The following is a 20,794-nucleotide window of genomic DNA, read 5'->3' as shown; positions in this document are numbered from 1 at the left end:
ACAGATTATTAGTAAACAAATAAATCCGTCTAGCAGACAAATTCTTCCCGACCGCAGTGGGGAAACCAGTAACAGTCCCCAGCAAGGACAATGCGGAGACTCTATTACGGCTGTCCCGCGTTGAACCTGTGCAGCCAGCCGCCTTTGTCCTGGTCACAGGCCAGGCAACGGCTGGTGAGAATAAAGAATGAGCCCTTCTCATGCAGAGTACCAGGTGTCTGGGCCAGCGGCTAAGTGCTAAATTCAACTTAAGAACAACTACATGCGTGTGTGAGCAGGCAAGCAGGGACGTGTGACGGACAGCCTCACTCCCGGCTCCCCCGGCCTGAAACTGAAACTCGGCAAACACTGCACCACACTCATCCCTGTGGGGCAAATTTGGGGAGGACAAGTGCAAGAGCGTCGTGTATCTACGACTAAAATGATAAGAAGTTGTTAAAGGACAGTGTCATTAAAATTAATGACCTCCTTCCAGAATTCTGAGGCTGGATACAACCTCAAAGCTGCCATCAATCATATCCAACTACGCGTCTAACACCCAGCAACCCGTCTGACACCCAGCTAGCCCGTCTGACACCCAGCTAGCCCTTCTTACCTTTGGCAAAGGTTTAAGGCTGATAGAGACCGACGTGGATTCCAATCCAAGGGCCTGAGCTGCTTGCCGGCTGAACCACACTGAGCCACTATCCTAACTCCTTCCTAAGCTTTGGCCTACTCATTTGTGAAATGGGCATAAGGTCACGTATGCCCCACAGGGTTTCTGCGAGGATTAAAAATAAGACCCGTGTAGCAAGATCCAGAGTGCCAGAGGAGCCAGAGCCCTGGCGGTGATGGTGGAGAGCACGCTTAGCATCGTGGCTGTACGAGGGACGGCCCGTCGTCGTCATCGTCACTGCTCTCACTGCTGTAACGACACTGACATGGTTGTCCTTGTCACGGATCCTTCAAGATCAGAGGAGTTGATTCCAAAGGTTTTATTGCCACAGGAGTTCGACATTCCTGAACCTTCAGCATCAGGGTGCCCTGCGTTAGGTCTAATCTGAGCTTATGTTTCTTTCTATGGTGGTGGACTGACTGTGATCTCTCCAGCTCTGACCTCACCAGTCCGGGAAGCACCCTGAACTATAAATAACCTCTTCAATTAACAGTGAAGTTTCTATGTGCATAATGGTTTGAAGGTATCATCTTATGAAGGTCAAATCTGGGTTCCCAGCAGATTATTTAAAATCACCCGGGGTTGTTGATCTTCAGGCTAAACAGGTGGTCACGACAGGATGTTTCCCAAAAGTTAAACCGCACAAGTCACTAGGGGGGAAACGAGTTGACAACTTGCCTAACTGGGTTCCCAGCAAATTAGTTGTGGAAACAGCCAGAGGCTTTTCCTCCTGCATCTTGGTCCTGTCCTTTTGTGGGTTCTTTTTCCCTTTGCCCTCAGCAGGGGCACATCTTCAGAAGGCAGGGGAGTGCATGGGAAGCCAGGAGACAGGAGCAAGAGAGGGAGAGGCGTGCAGCCACCCCTGTGAAGCAAGCAGCAGACCAGCTGGGCACAGAGTTGTCCCCCAAGGTCAGCCAGAATGTAGGGAAGCTCCAGGGGCAGGGCAGGGGACCAGGGTGGGCTTGGGTATTGCCACGGGCAGGTGCGGAAACAGCCTCAAGCCAAGGAATCCCGATGGGCTTCTCAAACACCTGCCTCCCTCGGTCCCCAAGTGGCATCTATTCTGGGCACCACTGGGGATTCCAGCGACTCTCCAAATCCACCCATTCCTTCGGTCAGCCTTGGGCCCTGCTTTGTGCCGTCCCACCGGGGATGCCTCACTGTCCGCGCGAGAGAAAAACGGCCACCTTTGGAGTATGCAATTTAACGGAGGAAGTCAGGGAAACAGCAGAATAAAGACGCGGATGGAAGGATTCTAAGTGCAACATCCATGGCAGGAGGTGAAAAAAAAAATGGGGTAAAGGAGATTGAGGTGGGAGAGCAGGTCGTATTTGCCCTGGGAATGTCAGGGTCGCCATGAAGTGCCATTGGACAAAGGCTTGGAGGAGGTGAGGGGGACAGCCACACAGCCGTCAGAGGGACACCCTCCAGGTGGAGGGGCCAGCCAGTGGCCGGTGGTCAGAGGCAGAGCAGGAGGCTGGTGTGGCTGAGCGAGGTGAGCAGCAGGGAGCGTGGTGAGAGTGGAGGTCAGAGAGGCAGCGAGGGGCTGGCTACTGCTGGACCCCCAGGCCCCGCTCGGACTCTGGTTTGTACTCATGTAAGAGAGGGGCAAGATGGGAGGGTTCTGAGCGGGAGTGACCCCCTCTGCAGACCCGTGGGAGTGTGACTGTGGTTACTGGGTTGAGAACACACCGCAGGGGGGAAAGGGCAGGCACAGGGAGACCAGAGAGGTGGCAATGGCCAGAAGCAGAAGAGGTGGGACAGCAGTCATGTTCTGGAGTGACTTTCAAGGTAGCCAACAGGCTTTGCTGATGCAATGGGCATGGGTGCGAGAGAAAGGAGAGAGTCAAGGGAGACCCCAGATTGGAGCCCTGAGCGACGGGGCCAAGGCTGCCCTTGAGAACGGAAGGGCTGCTGGCAGAAAGGCCTTGGTGGCAATTCGGCTATCTCCGGACACCCACATGAAGAAGTCAAGTAGGCAGGCGGGCACCAGAGACTGAAGTTTTAGGAGGGCGGTCTGGGATGGGAAGCAGAGTTGCCAACAGGTGAGCCACTGGCTTAGCGATGGCAGAGAAGCCCTAAGACAGAAGAACGTGAGCTTACAGACCTGTTCACAGGTGGGCAGCGGAGAGCAGCTGCACGTGCTGTCTGCTGTCTGGGGTAGTGGCCCTCGCTTTGCTACCACCTGCCGCCTTTCTCTAAGGTGACCCCTGCAAAGTCCCTGAAAAACCAGCGGCAGCCTAGTGGATTCTTACCTCCTGAGAACCTATGAACTGATGCCGTGAATTAAGAGCACTGAGCATCACGGTCATTCACGGCTGCTGGGCACGGGGGGCTTGGGGACACGAGAGTCTAGGACAAGGCGCCCTGGAGGCGATGATTCACACCCACTTACCTCCTTCCCGGATAAAACCTCACCAGGGTTATCAGTGACTGCGCTGGTAGCCACCCTGTCCCATCCCCCCACCCCCCTGCGGATACCCCGCTCTCTCCTCCATCTGGCCTCAGGGATGCTGCCCGCCCAGAGAGAAAATAAGCACAGAGCCTACTTCAGCACCTCACGCGGGGGCAGGCACTAGATAAATAGTAGCTACTAATATAATTATTCTCTTCTTGGAAATATATTTCATTGCCTTCTTCCAAATTTGTCCACACAGACGCTGCTACATATTAACTGAAATGCTTTTCTTAAAAGTAGCTGAAGACGATTAGCTAGAGGGGTCGTAACAGGAATTTTAAGCACTCATTTAAATTATTTCCTCGAGAAGTCTATGCAGAACCCTTCAAGCTGAGTTCTTTCCGGCAGAACCTCCCAGTTCCCCTCAGCGCTCTGAGCTTCCCGCTTCTGCTGCCAGATTCTTTTTTCACGTTCCCGAGGAACAAACCACAGCTCTGTCATCACGGCAAGGCAGGAACTCCTTGCTGGCAGGGAAGGGGCCTGAGCAGCTTCGGTCCCACCCCCGCCCCCGCTTCTGCTCCAGAATGTACTAGAAGCATCAGCCAGGTATTCCTCTGGCCAAATACCACATCCACGAACACTCTGGAAAGTTTAAATATCAAAAATTGGCCACATCCATACCAAAAGTATTCTCTGAAGAAGTTGCCAAAGGCATTCTGGGCCGAAGAATCCTTTTACACTGTTCAAAGATGCTTCGAAATGGATTTGCTTCACCCTTAAGGGAATAAACCCCTTGCTGAGAATGTATCTCCCATCCTTCAAGGCCCGTTAACCAAACTGCTGAACTTCTCCAGGAATGAGAGAAACACAGAAACACAGAGAAACCCATTCTCCTACCTTCTTGAAGTCATGCACATTAATTTTGCCATTAGGTTCTTTGCTGAGGTCAAGAAATAGTTTTCCGAAGGCTGGGTCCTGCTGCTGTTTATGGTTTTTGAGGTTTTCAATGACTTCATCCTTGGTTCTACTCTTGGTCAGGGCGCTTCTGTCCTCAGTGGGCTTGGTTCTACTCTTGGTCAGGGCGCTTCTGTCCTCAGCGGGCTTGGTTCTAAAACCACAATCAGGCCTTTAGATCCAGCAGAGCTCATCCAATGGGGATTCAACCCAGGACCACAAGGAGGTCCACCACCCCCTTCTCCCAAACCAGGAAACAGATAAGCGGGTACATGACCCGGCTTGAGAACATCTTACTCGCCTGGGGCTGTGGCTTCCAGAAAGGCCCTTGGCACTAGGTCAGGAGAAAGCTCTCGGGCAGTGCTGGTATGGGGCCGCAGGCCGAGGTGGGGAGCTCCAGGGCCCCAGGTATGGTCCTCCCTGCGCTAAGGTTTCCAGCTACGCTTGGAGCTGGCTGAATAGGGCATGTGATGGGACATGGTGGGAAAAGTAAGTATTTGTGTGAACTGGGAAAAGGAAAAGTCAGAGCCCATGACAAAGCTTTAAATGAAATAGGCTGCTTTGTGGTAACTAGTCCCAAAAAGTCATTGAGCATACGTGGGAAGGAAGGGATGTTCACAACTATTCCAGGTTGATTTATACGGTCCAGTGGATTTATAAAATCTAAATTTTATGTGATGTGCTATGAGTGTGGGGGACAGGGGTGTGAATGAGAATAATTATTTCTTCAGCTCTCTCAAAGTCTCTGGGACCCCACCGGAGTGGGGGGTGGGGGGGAGCAAGGGGGAGACAGAAAAAGGAAGTCTCTCCTGCTGTGTCTGCCTTCAGCTTTGAAGAGCTCTCCAGGAATGCCCACGTTTTATAAAACGCCTAATTGCCATTAGCTCTTGCACTGGTTTTAGAAGGCAGACACATCTCATCACAGAACATTTAACCTTTCTCTTAAAATATCATCTTTCTGCCCATTTATAAAGCAGCTCCCACGGAAATGCCCAGATATTCAAATTTCATTAGCATAGCACTAAAATATTCCCACTGCTCTATACTTAGGAACTTTTTAAAAGGAAAATGACAGAGTGAAGCCTGCTGAATAGGTCTACATTTTACCTTTCCTTGTGGATTTATTATAAGCTATGAACCAGCAAGTTAAAATAATATCTTTTCATTAGACTAAACCTATATTTTTCAAAATGAGGATGGGCTAGAATATTCATCAGTCTGATGTTTAACGGATTTGCTAAGCATGTTTTATTGTTACGATTCAATTTGATGATCATTTGAATAATTCTATCACTCATGTCAGAAAATGTTAACTGGTTTAATGGGTGTATTCTGCCATAAATATTAAAGGGTGGTAAGGAGTCAAAGTTTCTGGAAAAGAACAAATGTGAATGCAGGGATGGGATGGTTGGGTGGCAGATACGTTCTCTGGGAGACTCTGGGAGTCCTGGGTTCTCTTTCTTTTATATATATATTTATATATATATATTTATATATATATTTTTTATTTCTTTTCTGCATAACAGTATTCATTGTTTTTGCACCAAACCCAGTGCTCCATGCAATCTGTGCCCTCTCTAATACCCACCACCTGGTTCCCCCAACCTCCCACCCCCCCCCCGCCCCTTCAAAACCCTCAGATTGTTTTTCAGAGTCCATAGTCTCTCATGGTTCACCTCCCCTTCCAATTTCCCTCAACTCCCTTCTCCTCTCCATCTCCCCTTGTCCTCCATGCTATTTGTTATGCTCTACAAATAAGTGAAACCATATGATAATTGACTCTCTCTGCTTGACTTATTTCACTCAGCATAATCTCTTCCAGTCCCGTCCATGTTGCTACAAAAGTTGGGTATTCTTCCTTTCTGATGGAGGCATAATACTCCTTAGTGTGTATGGACCACATCTCCTTATCCATTCGTCCATTGAAGGGCATCTTGGTTCTTTCCACAGTTTGGTGACCGTGGCCATTGCTGCTATGAACATTGGGGTACAGATGGCCCTTCTTTTCACTACATCTGTATCTTTGGGGTAAATACCCAGTATGCAATTGCAGGGTCATAGGGAAGCTCTATTTTTAATTTCTTGAGGGATCTCCACACTGTTTTCCAAAGTGGCTGCACCAACTTGCATTCCCACCAACAGTGGAAGAGGGTTCCCCTTTCTCCACATCCTCTCCAACACATGTTGTTTCCTGTCTTGCTAATTTTGGCCATTCTAACTGGTGTAAGGATTCAAATAAAACCACATTGAGATACCATCTTTTTAAATTTTTAATTTAAATTCAATTTAGTTAACATGGAGTATATTATTAGTTTCAGAGGTAGACTTTAGCAATTCATTAGTTACATATAACACCCAGTGCCCATTTCATCACGTGCCCTCCTTAATGCTGTCACCCAGTTCCCCCACGCCCCCATTCCCCTCCCCTCCAGCAACCCTCCGTTTGTTCCCTAGAGTTAAGACTCTCTCATGGTTTGCCTCTCTCTCTGTTTTTCTCTTATTTTATTTTTCCTTCCCTTCCCCTCTGTTCATCTGTTTTGTTTCCTGAAGGTCCTGGGTTCTTAACCCAGCACGGACACCAAGTCTGTGAGTGACCCGAGGCCAGTCCGCAGACCTCTCGGACCTCAGTGTTTTTGCTTCCAGAACTAGCAGTCAACCCAATCATCCCACAGATCTCTGCCTGCTCCCAACTCCCCTGACCCTCATCACTGTATTCATAGTTTGCCATTGTTCCTCATTTAAATAATAAAGTATTACAACACCCGGTCAACAAATACTGACTGAACACCCAGCCCATGTGGTTTCCGCATGTGCTTGCATTTTGTTTTGCTTTACCTCTCCGAAACCTCCAGCTCCTGCTCCTCCTCTTTTTGAAAATGTTCACTTAACAGCTGATCCTTTGGGCCAAGAACTGGAGAAACAGCGGGAAGGCCACTAATTCCCATGCATTCCAAAAATTTCTTGTAAAGGATTCTTCCCGAAGCAGTATCCTGAAACTTATTGCAGAGTCTGAATTTGAAAAATTAGAATACACCCATTAGGTTGGCTGAAGTTAAAAGCACCGGCCCTACTGAGTGCTGACAAGGATGGAAGAATCTGCAGCTCTCTCCCACGGCTGGTGAGGTGTGGAACAGCAAAAGCAGTCTGGAGGACACCCAAGACTGTATGTCTTGACTATACCCTCACCCAGAGGACCGGCCCTTCTACCCCTGGGCATCTGCCCAAGGTCAATGGAGACCTATGTCCACACAGACTTGCCCAGTATCTAGAGCTTTATGTGTAAGAGCCAAACACTGGAACGTCTACCAGATGAGTAGCTCCATAAGCCGTGGTAAGGAAATGGAATAGTACCAAGCAATGAAAAGAAACCAGCTGTGTGCACAGGGAACAACGTGAATGAGATCTCAAAATCCTGACGCTTGGGGAACAGAGCCTGACAAAAAGAGAACATCCTGCATGCTCTCATTGATATAAAACCCTAGAACATGCAAAGTTGTCAGCAGTGACAGAATGTAGATCAGTGGTTGCTGGGGCTGTGGGAGGAGGCCACAAGGAAGCTTGAGGCAGGGGGAAAATGTTTGCTATCTTAATTGATAGTCTGTGATGGTTTCATGGATGTATATACATGATGGAGATGCTCAAACATATCATTTAAATATGTACAGTTTAGGGGCACCTGGGTGGCTCAGTTGGTTAAGCATCCTACTCTTGATTTTGGCTCAGGTCATGATCTCAGGGTCCTGGGATCAAACCATGCAGAGGGCTCTGTGCTCAGCGGGGAGCCTGCCTGGGGATTCGCTCTCTCTCTCCCTTTGCCCCTCCCTCAGCTCAGATGCATACGTGTCTGAGCTCTTTCTAAAATAAATAAAATCTTTAACAAACAAACAAATAAATAAATAAATATGTATGTGCAGTTTATAGTTTGTAAAGAATAAATGCAATAAAGATATAACAAATGTAAAAATAATTTTTTTTTTTTAAATTTCAAGTTCTGGGGTAGAGCTGTGGAAGTACCTATACCGGAATTTGGGCATATACAAATACTTTAGAAAAATGTAGGCAATCACTAATATGACAAGAACTACCTTTCCCCCAACCTTTTGTTTGTTAGTCTTCTTCTAATCAAAAAGTTGCACATACCCACTGTAGCAAACTTGGTAAAGCCTGGGGACCAAACCAAAAATTCCACACGTTTATGAGAATCCACAAGGCAACAGAGCCCAGTGGCTACAGGTGTGGACCCTGGAATTGGCCTCCCTGGGTTTGAATATCAGCTCCGGACTTCACAGCCCCATGAGCGAAGGCAGCGTTCACGCAGTCTGATCTGAGGCCTGTCCCAGGACACTGGGGACGCCCAAACCATTTTCGTATGGACACTAGGAAGTCATTTGCCTTTTCCGCCCTGTACCTCACACACACACACACACACACACACACACACACACACACACTAGGAAGTCATTTGCCTTTTCCGCCCTGTACCTCACACACACACACACACACACACACACACACACACACCTGCGCGCTGGGTTTTTTAGAGGCCACATGACGTGTGACCACTGACGGAATGTGTACTCTGGAAGGCTATGATCTCTAACATTTTCTAAGGTTGTGGAAATGTTTCGGGTGTGGATGAGGAGCTGGAGTGAGTTTTTGGAGATTCGTTTAGTTTCCTTCCAGCCCTTGACTAGCTCATTACCAGTTATCTTCGGTGACCACCTTCTATAATTTCTGTAACCTCCTTATCATCCAATAAGTCATTACCTGAAACCGCATGTTTCCCCTGAGCCCACAGGGAAGCCCCACAAGGACGTACACACTCATTTTCTGCAATAACATTTTTAACAAATGTTAAAAAACAACAAAAACAAATGTCCAGTTTTAATTTCCAATTCAGTCATACTGATTGATACACTCCATACAAGGAAAAATTTCCGAGGTCCCCATGGTTTTCAAGCCCATTCAAGGACTGAGAACCTCCAACCTGGGGCAGGTCTCAATCCTTTCTCTGCCTTAGTTTCCTTGCCTGTAAAATGCACCCATCTCAGACGATCACTACCAGGATTACGAAAGGGGATCCATAGAAAGCCTTTGCACAGGGACAGGCTGCATGTCCACGAGCTTAACAAACCGTGGCTGTAATAGACACGGTTATTCCGTGGCTGCTTCGTGCACAGCGAGGGGCCATCAGCAAGTGCAGGCCATTGATACAGCTGCTTCGGGACGTATTCATGCTGCCAGATGCTAAGCACCGCTGCGTATTACAGCTACCACTGTGAATGGACTATATACCCCCGCCCCAGGGAGCCAAGAGGCCAGGAAAGTGCCATTCAGAACTGAGGGAACAGCCATCCAGAAGTGCAGAGGTGAGAGCTCGAGCTATTCTGGAAATGGAAAGCAGTTCAGAGCAGCAGCAGCCGAAGCAAGTGTTTTGAGCTCAGCGCCCGGTGGAGGGCTCTATGTCTAGGCTCTCCTTTGACCCTGACGGCTCTAAGTAACACCGGCCTGAGGAAATGGAGACTCAGAGTGGGCATGTAACTTGTTCAAGTGCGCATCCAGTTCAGGGCTGAGCTGGGACTTATAAACCCAGGCAGTCTGGGTGCAGAGCCCGAGCTCTAGAGGGTGCAGGAATCATGAGGGTCCTGGGAAGCCACTCTTAGAAGCATCTGGACGCTTTCCTGATGGCAGTAGGACACCGGGATGTTCTAAGCAGGGGTTTAACATAACCAGATCTGTAGCTGAGACAGATAGGCCTAGGATGGATTAGAAAGGCTTCCATCTCGAATATCCCATTGCCTGCATGACCAATCCACTAGATTTCTTTCTTTCTCTCATTCATTCATTCATTCATTCCCTCACTCAACACTGAAGAAGCCCTGAGCACGCCCTAGGGAATGTTCCAGCCCAGGTACTAGAGCTTCAGGAGTGAATCCAATCCTCAACACCGCATTTCCCACACTCCTGGCGTGCTCACTGGCACCTGCTGGGTCCACCTTGACCCTCCCACCTTGAGGGTCCTGCTCCGGCCCTTCTCTTTCCCAAGGCCTTGCCTGCTAAGGCTATAGCTAGGATTCATGTGAGTGCTCATCTCCCTGGCTTCCTGGGTGCTGCCTGAGCCGCTGACCTCCTCCTACTCCCCGAGACCCCCGAATTGCAGTTTCTGGGCCATCACCCTGACCTTCTCTGCCTTTCTGGCCAGGTCACTGATGAGCTGGTGGTGTTCTACCAGGTCCTACCCCTGCTCTCTTGCCCCAGATGGTCCACTACCTGCTCCCAGATGGACACTGGGAGCCTGAGCTGGGAAGGCTCAGGCTATCAACATAAGGAGAATCGTGTCTGAGCCCAAGTTCTCTGCGAGTCTCCTGCTGGAGTTTTCACTAGACGTGCTTACTCCTCTGTGCTTCCTAACTGGGCAATGACACTGCCTCTGGCTGTCCCCTCTCCCATCCACCTCCATGTCCAGTGTCCCTGAGTCCTGTCCTTCTGTCCAGCTGATGGCAGAGCAGCCACCCCCTGCCATGCCACTGACACCCCTGTGCCACCCACCTGTCCCTGTCCTTGCTCTCTGTCACATTGCTTTCTCCCCACTGAGGCCAGAGCAACCCTTAGAGAGCAGATCTGACATTGTCCCCGACTCCATCCGAGGCCACCTAACAGGCTCCTCACTCCCTGGGCTGTGCTTCTCCACTATGGCTGCACATCAGAGCCGATGGGGACATCGGTATGACCGTGCCTGGCTCGGCCTGTGAACACGGCATGGGCGTTGGGATTTTCAAAGCTCTCCAGATGATTCTCAGCTACTGATAGGGAACCAGTGCCCTGCCAGATGACCCCAGTTCCCCAGTTGGGTACCCACCGCGATTCTAGCTTCACCCCGTGCGTCCCTCAGCATCATCTCCCTGCTGCTCCGCCCTACATGACCGCCTGCCCCAACCGTCCTCCAGGGCTTGCCGCTCGCCAGCTGTGCGCCTACTCTCTGGGCTCCGCCCCACTATCCTACATCCTGACATGTCCTTCCCTGTCCCCTTTGGACTCAAGCATCACATCTGAGAAGCTTCCTGCATTCTGTCCTGCCCAGCTATAAGTGAGTGCTCCAAGGCCAAAGCAGCTGAAGCCCCTGCAAACTGCCTTCTTGCCCCGCCCAGGCCCCCTGAGCTCCCTCTAGAACTCTCTCTCCGGGCTTACTCCCCCAAACTCCTGCAAGCTGGCCTTTCTGCAAATGTTCAGTAAATGGATGACCGCAAACACCGAGCTCTGTGCACCTCTCTGCTCAGGGAAGCCTTGGCCTCACCCTCCTCCTGTAAACCCTTCTTCTCCTGCCAAAACCAACCACAGGAAAAATGGGTAATGAAACATGAACTTCCCAGAAAGGAGACTTGAGTGGCCAACGGCTACCAGTAGATTGGTTCTGCCACCTGAAATCAATGTAATGTCATCAAAAGCAACAAATACAAGATTTTCAACATTCCAGCCAGAAGGACTGAAAGAGAATCGGGGTAACTTTCTTTCCTGCGATTCAGTGGACTCCCCCTGATCTCCCGGATCACTGTCTGTGGCGGGAAGCACGGACCCAAGGTCGTGCTTGGTCGAGCTCTATAAGGTCGAGTTCTGGATGACAAGCTGGAGTGAGTGCATGGCAGGACTTTCAGGGGGTGGTGGCAGCGGAAGCAGGATTCCAGCTGCAGGTTCTCAGGTCACTGAGAACCTGCAGCTGGAGAGGGAAGCAAGCGGGCTCTGTGGCCCAAGGGCAGCCGTGAGCAGGGTGAACAAAACACACAGCAGGATACCCACAAGGACCTTCAAAAGATACTTTGCTGTTCTTTCTTTTAGGATTCCTGTCCCCTGGGATGCCTGGGTGGCTCAGTGGGTTAAGCGTCTGCCTTCAGCTCAGGTCATGAACCCAGGGTCCTGGGATTGAGCCCCGCATCGGGCTCCTTGCTAAGCCGGGAGCCTGCTTCCTCCTCTCTCTGCCTCTGCCAGCCACTCCTCCTGTTAGTGCACTCTCTCTCGCGCGCGCGCGCTCCATGGCCTCCTAGCTATGTACCTGTGAATAGGAACCTCACTTTTTCAGACCCTGGTGTCCTGTTCCACGGAAAGGAATAACAGCCATCTTCTGTGGCTCTTCTTGAGAACTAAATCACAGAGGACATACCATACTCTTGACCCATGGCCTGGGTTAGTAAGGACCCAATAGACAGCAATTATCAATATTCCCTATCGATATTGCAAACACACGTAGAGAAAGTTTCACGATTATAAAGACTTGATGAAAAACATGACCCGAATTAATTTTGCTACCAAAAACACTTACTTCAGTAAATGTTCGATCGTTAAAAACGGGCAGAAAATGCGCATGATTTTCTTGAAATTATTTCGACCAATGAGCCCCGTGTCTCTGAGGTCATAGGACTGCAGCATTCTGCAGAAGGCTTGGAGATTCCTAGTAATCGAGTCCTGAACAATTTTTTCCACCTAACACAAAAAACAAACACATTCACCAAGCGGCACCTTTGTAACCTGAGCGGTGGTGTCCTGGGACCACGTGGGAAAGTGTTACTTACTGAATCCCAAGCCGGGAGAAGAGGTGCCGCGGTGTCTGTGCAGGCGGAGAGTTTTCGTATCTAATTGGGAAAGAGAAAGTGTGTAGGTACGAGTCACTCCTCGAGGCAGTAGGAGCTTTGGAGGCCGACAGACTCAGACTGGCAGCTTTGCCCCGATGCGCCAATTAACTCTGCGATCATGAGCAATTGAGTTTGCCCCCTGGTCCCCATCTGGAAATGGGGATCATAATATTTAACTTGCACTTAGTTAAAAAAAAAAAAAAAAACGGTACAACAAACACGTAAAAAAAATCTATCACTTGGCTTAAAGAAATGCAGAATAAAAGAATAATGGGGCGGCGTTTTTGCCCCTCAGAACGGTAAAAATGTAAAAAGGAAGCCAATTGCCTGTGTCCACAAGGTACCTGTTTGGTAACATTAGACAATATGATACCCTGCGTGCCATGGGACAGGAGAGACCGCCTCTGGGGGGTCTGTCCCCCTGGCAAGGGAATAGGGTCTAGAAGGAAACTTGCTTTTCACCATGTTCCCTTTTGCATCTTTTGCATTTTATATCTTACATGTATCTTCCTCTCTTAAAATAATTAAAATAGGGCCACCTGGGTGGCTCAGAGGGTAAAGCCGCTACCTTCAGCTCAGGTCATGGTCTCAGGGTCCTGGGATCAGGCCCCGCATTGGGCTCTCTGCTCAGCAGGGAGCCTGCTTCCCCCTCTCTCTCTGCCTGCTTCGCTGCCTACATGTGATCTCTCTCTGTCAAATAAATAAATAAAATAATTAAAATAATTTCAAGAATAAAATGGATATTCTTTGACCCAATCATTTCATTTTTAGAAATTTGTATGAAAGGAATAATCACAGAATGGACAAAAAAAGCAGGCACTACAATACCCACTGTAGCAAGATTTATAAAAGGAAAAAAAAAGGACATGTAGATTACAACAGGGAAGAGCTACTCTGTATCTTTTAAAATCATACAGCATGGGCACCTGGGTGGCTTAGTGGGTTAAAGCCTCTGCCTTCGGCTCAGGTCATGATCCCAGGGTCCTGGGATCAAGCCCCGCATTGGGCTCTCTGCTCAGCAGGGAGCCTGCTTCCTCCTCTCTCTCTTTCTGCCTCTCTGCCTACTTGTGATCTCTGTCAAATAAATAAGTAAAATATTAAAAAAAAATAAAATCATATAGCATAATTTTTCCTGACAGTGTTAAGGACATGCTAGTTAGGGATAGCACCAACTGCAAAGTCATTAAATAGAGGATTTCATTTTAAGATAAAATAGATATCATACATGGAAGTATGCATCCTATCTTCAAATTGCATACATTAAGCACGTACCCCTTTTGTGTATCAGTTATAGTGGCCTAAGGCTGAGAACAAGGTGTGCTGGAACACAGGCTCAGAAGAACAGACCACAAAGTCAGTCAGTGGGTAACAATCCTTCTGTGTTAGAACTAGTATTGATTTTCATGTTTTTCTATTTGCATAACTGTGTTTTCTCATTTTTCTCCTTCATTCCTATATGTTCATTCATTCACTCACCACACTGTTTTGTAAGTGAGCCTGGCCGTGGGTTAGCCCCCATGGGTACAATGGGCAGTGAAAACAGAATGATCTCTGTCTTCGTGGAGGCATGACCACATGATGACCAAGTTGGGACACTGTGACCGGCAGGTGTGTGAGGCCAGGGGCTGCCAGACAGGCCTCAGCAGAGGCATCCCTGGGAAGACACCGGGTGCACTGAAACCTGCCGGAGGAGTATGAAGGGAACCCTAGCAGAAGCCGTCCTGGATGCAGGAGGGACCGGGGGTACCTGAGCATCTGAGCTCACATGGCCCACGAAGATGCCGGGCACCGGTCAGCAGGGCTGGACCACCAGGTTAGGAACCTTGCCAACCAGGTTAGGAAGACCTACTTTCTCCTAGAGCCCGACAGCCACACAAGGCTTTAGGATGATAGGCTGATAGGATGTGGTTTGTATTAAGCAAAGATTGTGCCACTTGTCACGAGAGCAGATTGTTTACATGTCTGTATTTTGTCTCTGGAGAAAAAGGATAGTTGTGGGTAGGGCTGCTGTGATGGCCAGAGGTCATAGTTCTCAGGAGCTAACACAACAGAGTTCAGGATGAGGTACAATTATTCTTTTCTGTGTGTGAGGGCCCTGGGACTTTCTTTTGAATTAGGGTTCAAGAAGGACCAAATGACATTGGTTTAGGATGTGGACACCAACTTGCCCAAGGTGGGCACTCAGGAAATCCTAGTATTAGTGAAAAACAAATTCATACCTGCTAAAGGAAGCCTATAACAAACATTTCAAAAAGAATCTGTTCATGCCTATCGCATACATTACATGACACTAATCTAATTTTTTTCAAGTTCTTAAAATATTCAAGTGCTAATCACTACTAATGTTATAAAAGCATTTCTAATAATAAAACTCTGTCAACTTTTCAAAAAGCAAGTATGGATCACCAAAGGCAATAAGCGGTTATTTTTTAAAATGGGGAACTAACAGAAAAACTCTGAAAATATTAATGAGAACCAGAGGTGTCATTCTCAAACATTCCCACGCGAGACATGGAATTGCAGGAGGGGCGCCACCAGCACGCTGCGGAAAGAAGATACATCCTGCACACATAGGGGCTCTCAACCCAGGAGGGGTTTCCAGAAATGCCAAATACCACTCTTTAACAAGATTTAGATACTGAGAGTTAACATCAAACAACTCAAACAGTTAACTCTTACTTGAAATGAAAATTAGAGGCACCTGGGCTGCTCAGTCTGTTAAGCATGTGATTCTTGACTTTGACTCTCAATTTTGGCTCTCGATCTCAGGGTTGTGAGATCGATCAGGCTCCGCGCTCAATGCAGTGTCTGCCTGAGATTCTCTTTCGCCTTCTGCCCCTCCCCCTGTGTACGCACACCTGCACATGCTCTCTCTCTCTCAAATAAATAAATCTTCCTAAAAAATGAAAATTAACCCAGTTGAAGAACAGGAAGTCCTTTATTTAAGACTATTTCAGCTATCACCTCTATTTCACTAAGAATACTTAAGTTTCCCACCATCAACAGAAAATCAAACACGAAGTTGTCATAAAACTCACCTTAGAGCTCTCTTCAAGCAGTTCGATAAGTGTGTGGATATTTACCCATCCAGTGTGCCCAGGGTCAAGCGTTTGCATCAGTTCTTTGAATTCTGAATCACTGATTTTTACAACCATGCAATTTAGAAGACGTCGCAATTCTTCCCCGATTATCCGTCCATCGGGTTTCTGAGCATGAAGCGCATATAAGGGAATTAAAAAAAAAAAAAGGAAAAGGGAAGAGAAAGCATTATATATACTAAGCATCATTGAATAGAGTGAACTCTGGCCCAACAGAATCATGATGAAGCAAGAGTCCATTGGGCGGTGGTCACTAGATAACACTGGGAGACAAGAGTAGTGTACTGGGTGGCTGTGCAAGAGGATGCTGGAACTCCCCAGGGGCTGTTCCCACAATGTTCGCCTGTCGGGATGTAGGCGGAAGATGGCCCCAGGTGAGGAAAGAGGCCAATCTTGCGGGCACAGGCTGACCGCCACCTCTAGACAGGCTAAGAGCTGGCTGTCGCAGCTCCTCCCGCCCCAACCCCACCTGAGGGCTATGGGGCTCAGCAGCAAAGGGCGCACGACTTCCCGGCAATTCAATTACGACTTGCCAATTTACTAAAAATATTAATTATGCTTATTTTCACTCCCACCAACCTCATCCATTACATAAATGGACAATTACTTAGCAAGAAAAATTTCAGCCATGCTGCATAAAGAAAACATATTATAAGCAAAATACTGTGAGGCAAATTCTTCCCCCAGAATAAAAAATTACCAATAAGCAAATTAAATATCAAAATAAAAAGACTATTTACTGGAAAAACAGGGGAAATAAAGAACCTCAACCTCCCTCACAGAGAGACACTGGGACTATTAATGTGACAATGGGGCTAAGTCATAAAGCAGTGTACGAACGTCAGCTGTTACTTTGGGGTCCAAAATCAAAATAGGAATTAAGGTTGTCTTAGGGAAAATAAAATAATTTAGAGGATATACACCTGCTTGCTTTTTTGGTTTTGGAGTGACCATCAAATTTTTAATGTCCAAGTAGGAAAATTATGATTCTTAAATTTATGGCATCATGCGACCTTCACCATCTGCTTCCAGAACTTTCCATCATCTCAAAAGAAACCTCATGTCCGTTTCCTCAACCTAAGGTAGCTTGTATTTGCTGTCCCTCTATATTTGCTTTATCCTATGTATTTCAGGTAAACAGAAGCATACACTATAGGCATCAGTATGCATTTGCCGCTGCATGGAAGCTGAAGCCGTGAAAGCTTAGCATAACATTTCTGAGGTTCACCAGGATGTATCACAGATCAGTATTTTGTTCTTTTTTATCCTTGTTATTATTCCACTGTATGGAGATGCCGCATTTTGTTACACTTGATCTTAGCCAAAACGCTGAGAAGCGATGCCGTATTTTGTTTATCTTACCACCAGTGGATAAGCGCTTGGGTCATTTCCAGTTTGGAAATTATGAATAACGTCGATACGAACATCTGCACACAAGTCTTTGTGTGTAGACATGTGTTTTTACTTCTCTTGGGCAGCTACCTATGAGAGGAGTTGCTGGGTCACGTGGTGCATTTGTTTAAATTTTAAAGAAGGGACCAAGTTGTTTCAATGGCACCTGTAGCACTTCACACTCCCACCAGCACGAGGGTGCTCGCGTGTTCCATCTCCACATCCTTGTCATACTTACTACTGTGTGGGCTGTTTATTGTCATCCCAGAGCTGAAAGTCTCAGTGTGCTTCTGGTTTGCATTTCCCTGATGTCTCACGACATTGACCATCTTTTCACGTGCTCGCTGGCCATTCACTTGTCGTCTTTGTTGAAACGTCTACTCAAATGTTTTGCCCCTTTTTTACACCGGGTTATCCTCTTACTGAGTTCTGAGAGTTCTCATGTAGTCTACATGCAAGTCCTTTACTGAATATATCATTTGTCTCTATTTTCTCCCAGAGCATGGCTTATCTTTTGAAGCCCAAATTTTTAATTTTGACAAGTCCAATTTATGGGGTTTTCCCCCCTTTTATAGATGATGCTTTTAGTGTCATATCTAAGACATCCTTGCTTCCAGGCCACAGAGATTTATGCATATAAATTTTGCTATTTTAACTTATATTTAGGTTTATGACCCATTTTTAGGTAATTTTTATGTATGGGGTAAGGTAGTTCATCTTTTTGCAAACGAATATCCAATTGTCTCAACACCATTCGTTGGAAAGATGACCCTTTCCCTCACTGATCCTGTAAGAGATGAGCGGACTGTAATTGTCAGCACTTATTTCTGGACCCTCAGCTCCATCCGTCAATGTCTATCCTCATGCCAGTGCCACACTGTCCTCAGACCATAGCTCTGTACTAAGATTCAAAATCTGGTCCTCAGGTTCTATGGTGTAGTGGTTAGCACATCTGCCTTACAAAATCTGGAAGCTTAAGTGCTCTAACTTCATTCTTCTTTTCCAAGATTGGCTTTGGCTATTCAGCAACCTTTGCATTTCCATATGAATTTTCAGATCAGTTTTTGTTTCTGCAAAAAAAGCCAGTTGGCATTTTAATGGGGTTTGCAGCACTTAATCTATAGATCAATTTGGAGAGAACTGCCATCTTAATAAGATCAAGTCTTCCAATCCATGAATACAGAATGTCTCTTCATGTATTTACATTTTATTTAACAGTGTTTTGTAATTTTCAGTGTACAAGTCTGGCACTTTTGTTAAATTATTACTAGGTATTTTGGTCTTTTTGATGCTATTGTGAGTGGAATTGCTTTCTAAAGTTCAGATTGTTCATTGCTAGTTTATAGAAATATAATGACTTTTGCATATTGATCTTCTATCCTGCAACCTTGATGAACTCATTTATTATTTGTAGAAGGTTGTATGCGTATATCGCGCTGTCTGTGAATAAAGACAATTTAGTTTTTCCTTTCCAATTGGGATCCCTTTTATTTCTTTTAGGATTATACTGTCTAGAACTACAGTACAATGTTGCATGGAAGTAGCAAAGGCTGACATTGTTGTGTTTTTCATGATTTGGGGGGTTCAGTCTCTTACCATCAGCTGTGGTTAGCTGTTAGCTATGGGTTCACTGGAGATGCCTTTCATCAGTTTAAGGAATTTCCCTGCTATTCTTGGTTTGTTGAAAATTTCTATCATGAAACAGTGTTGGATTTTTCAAATACTTTTTCTGTATCTATCAAGATATCAAGATGATCATGTGGTTTTGTCCTTAATTCTATTAATATTGTGTACTCTATTAATTGATTTTTTGGTAGTCAAACCAAACATGCAATCCTGGGATAAAACCCACATGGTCATAGCATTTAATCTTTTTTGTATGTCGCTGAATTTGGTTTGATAATATTGTGCTGAGAATTTTTACAACAGTACGTGAAGGATACTGGTCTTTGGTTTTCTTTTTCTGTGGTCCTTTTGTGGTCTGGCTTCAGTATCGGGGTAATATTGGCTTTAGAGAATGATTGGGAAGCATTCCTTTGTCCTATATTTTCTGAAAATTTGTGAAGGATTGTTATGACTTCTGTAAGTAATCTTTGTAGTCTTCAATGCAGAGAATTTGCACATCCTTTATCAGGTATGTTTCTAGGCTATTTGATTTTTTTAAAGATATTGTTAGAAATGATATTTTAAGAATTCCTTTTCTAATTGCTTACTGTAGTTTATAGAAATAATATTGATCTTTGAATACTGATCTTGTATCCAATGACCTTCTAAATTCTATTATTAATTCTAATACTTCCTGGAAGATTATTCTGGACTTTCTATTTAGAATACCATGTGAGCTACAGATAATAACACTGAGAGTAATATTGGATGAACAGGCAGGGTACAAATGGTTTCTGGGTGGGTAGAAAAAGAGCCACACCAGGTTTAAATGTAAGTGGTGGAGTGACCGGGTCCACTAGAGGGAAGTGGCAAGGTGCAGCCGTAGCACGTACTTGGGATGCATGGTGGGAGCAGATCTAAAGCAGTCTTTCCTGTAATAGTCCTACACCCCTCTCTACAGCAGGAGAGAGACCTGCTTCCCACCACTGTCCACCGCACCCAGGCAAAAATGCCTTCTCCTGCCTCCATCTGGCTCTCGCCCTCTGCTCTCCTCCTTCCAGGTCCCAGAATGTGCCCAAGACCAAGGTACATGGTGGGGAGTGGAGGGGTTGGGAGTCCCACTTGGTAACCAAGCACTCTGAGACTCTAGGGCAGCCGATGGTCACTGCTGTTCTGTGACCCTCCAGAGTGTGAGCTCATCATTGGCAGGGACTTTGCATTACTCATGTATGTGCTCAGTCTAAGTGCCCACGGCCTGGCCCAGCGCGGGACAGGCCCTCCATTCCTCACCCACATGACGTGTTTGCTGATCGGTTCTGTCTGCGGAACAGTACATCAATGACTGTTAAATAGTCCAATATCTGGAGTGGTTAGTCTGATTACAGTCCTCCATTTACGGAGATGAGATTTCACTATTTTTAATTAAATTACTTCAGTATAGCACACTAGGTCCTGAGGTGGGTAAACACAAAAAGCCTTCATTTATCTCTAAGAGGAGGCCCAGGCCGCACACATGCGGGCCGCTCAGCCCAGGGCACCGTGGGCCTGTCCTGAGCAGCTGGTTTGTGCCCTGCCTCCAACACTCCCTAGCTGGGAGCCTCAGGCTGGGTACTTACTACTTATGCTCCCTTTCCTTGGTAAATAAGGGCAAAATGAAAGGATCAAGTGGAGATAACTAGAGTGTCTTCCTCACAGAGGTGCCGAGAGGCTGAAGTGAGTGAAGACGAGGAAATCACCGTAGACGGTGCCCGGCACGTCGAAAGTGCACAATCTCATCGTTCATTCAGTAGAAGAGACCAAGCCATACAGGTCTAAAGATTAATTACAGCAGGTGGGCTAGCTGAAATGCCCCCATAGAAAATAGAACCCCAAATCTCTGAGTCTACGCTATGCTTGGAAACCCTAGGCAATGGCATTCTGGTTCAACGGAGGCGAGGAATCGCCAGCACAGAGCAACCCTTGAACTTTTGAGGTCTACCTCTGGGCCACGGGGCCTCCTCCCCAGAACACCACCCTGTGGCCGTCCTACATGAAGACTGCCACTGAGGCCAACTACCTCCTCTTTTAT

General features: G+C 46.9%; 1 protein-coding gene across 7 annotated transcripts in view; it reads right to left on the bottom strand.

Annotated features, from left to right (window-relative positions):
* EFCAB6 (EF-hand calcium binding domain 6) overlaps window positions 1-20,794 on the bottom strand; it is a 220,566-nt gene that overhangs the window by 95,895 nt on the left and 103,877 nt on the right. For all 7 annotated transcript variants that reach the window (XM_082738840.1, XM_082738846.1, XM_082738842.1 and 4 more), the window contains 5 exons: window positions 15,670-15,837; window positions 12,572-12,631; window positions 12,322-12,482; window positions 6,843-7,016; window positions 3,951-4,119 (listed from right to left, as the gene is read on the bottom strand). In XM_082738840.1, the coding sequence (XP_082594966.1) occupies window positions 3,951-4,119; window positions 6,843-7,016; window positions 12,322-12,482; window positions 12,572-12,631; window positions 15,670-15,837 (732 nt within the window). The remainder of the gene's footprint in view (window positions 1-3,950; window positions 4,120-6,842; window positions 7,017-12,321; window positions 12,483-12,571; window positions 12,632-15,669; window positions 15,838-20,794) is intronic.

Source organism: Mustela nivalis (assembly GCF_964662115.1).
Source record: "Mustela nivalis genome assembly, chromosome: 7".
NCBI classification, from domain to species: Eukaryota; Metazoa; Chordata; class Mammalia; order Carnivora; family Mustelidae; genus Mustela; species Mustela nivalis.
Note: the sequence above shows the minus strand (reverse complement) of the source record. Positions and strands in the feature narration are given on the sequence as shown.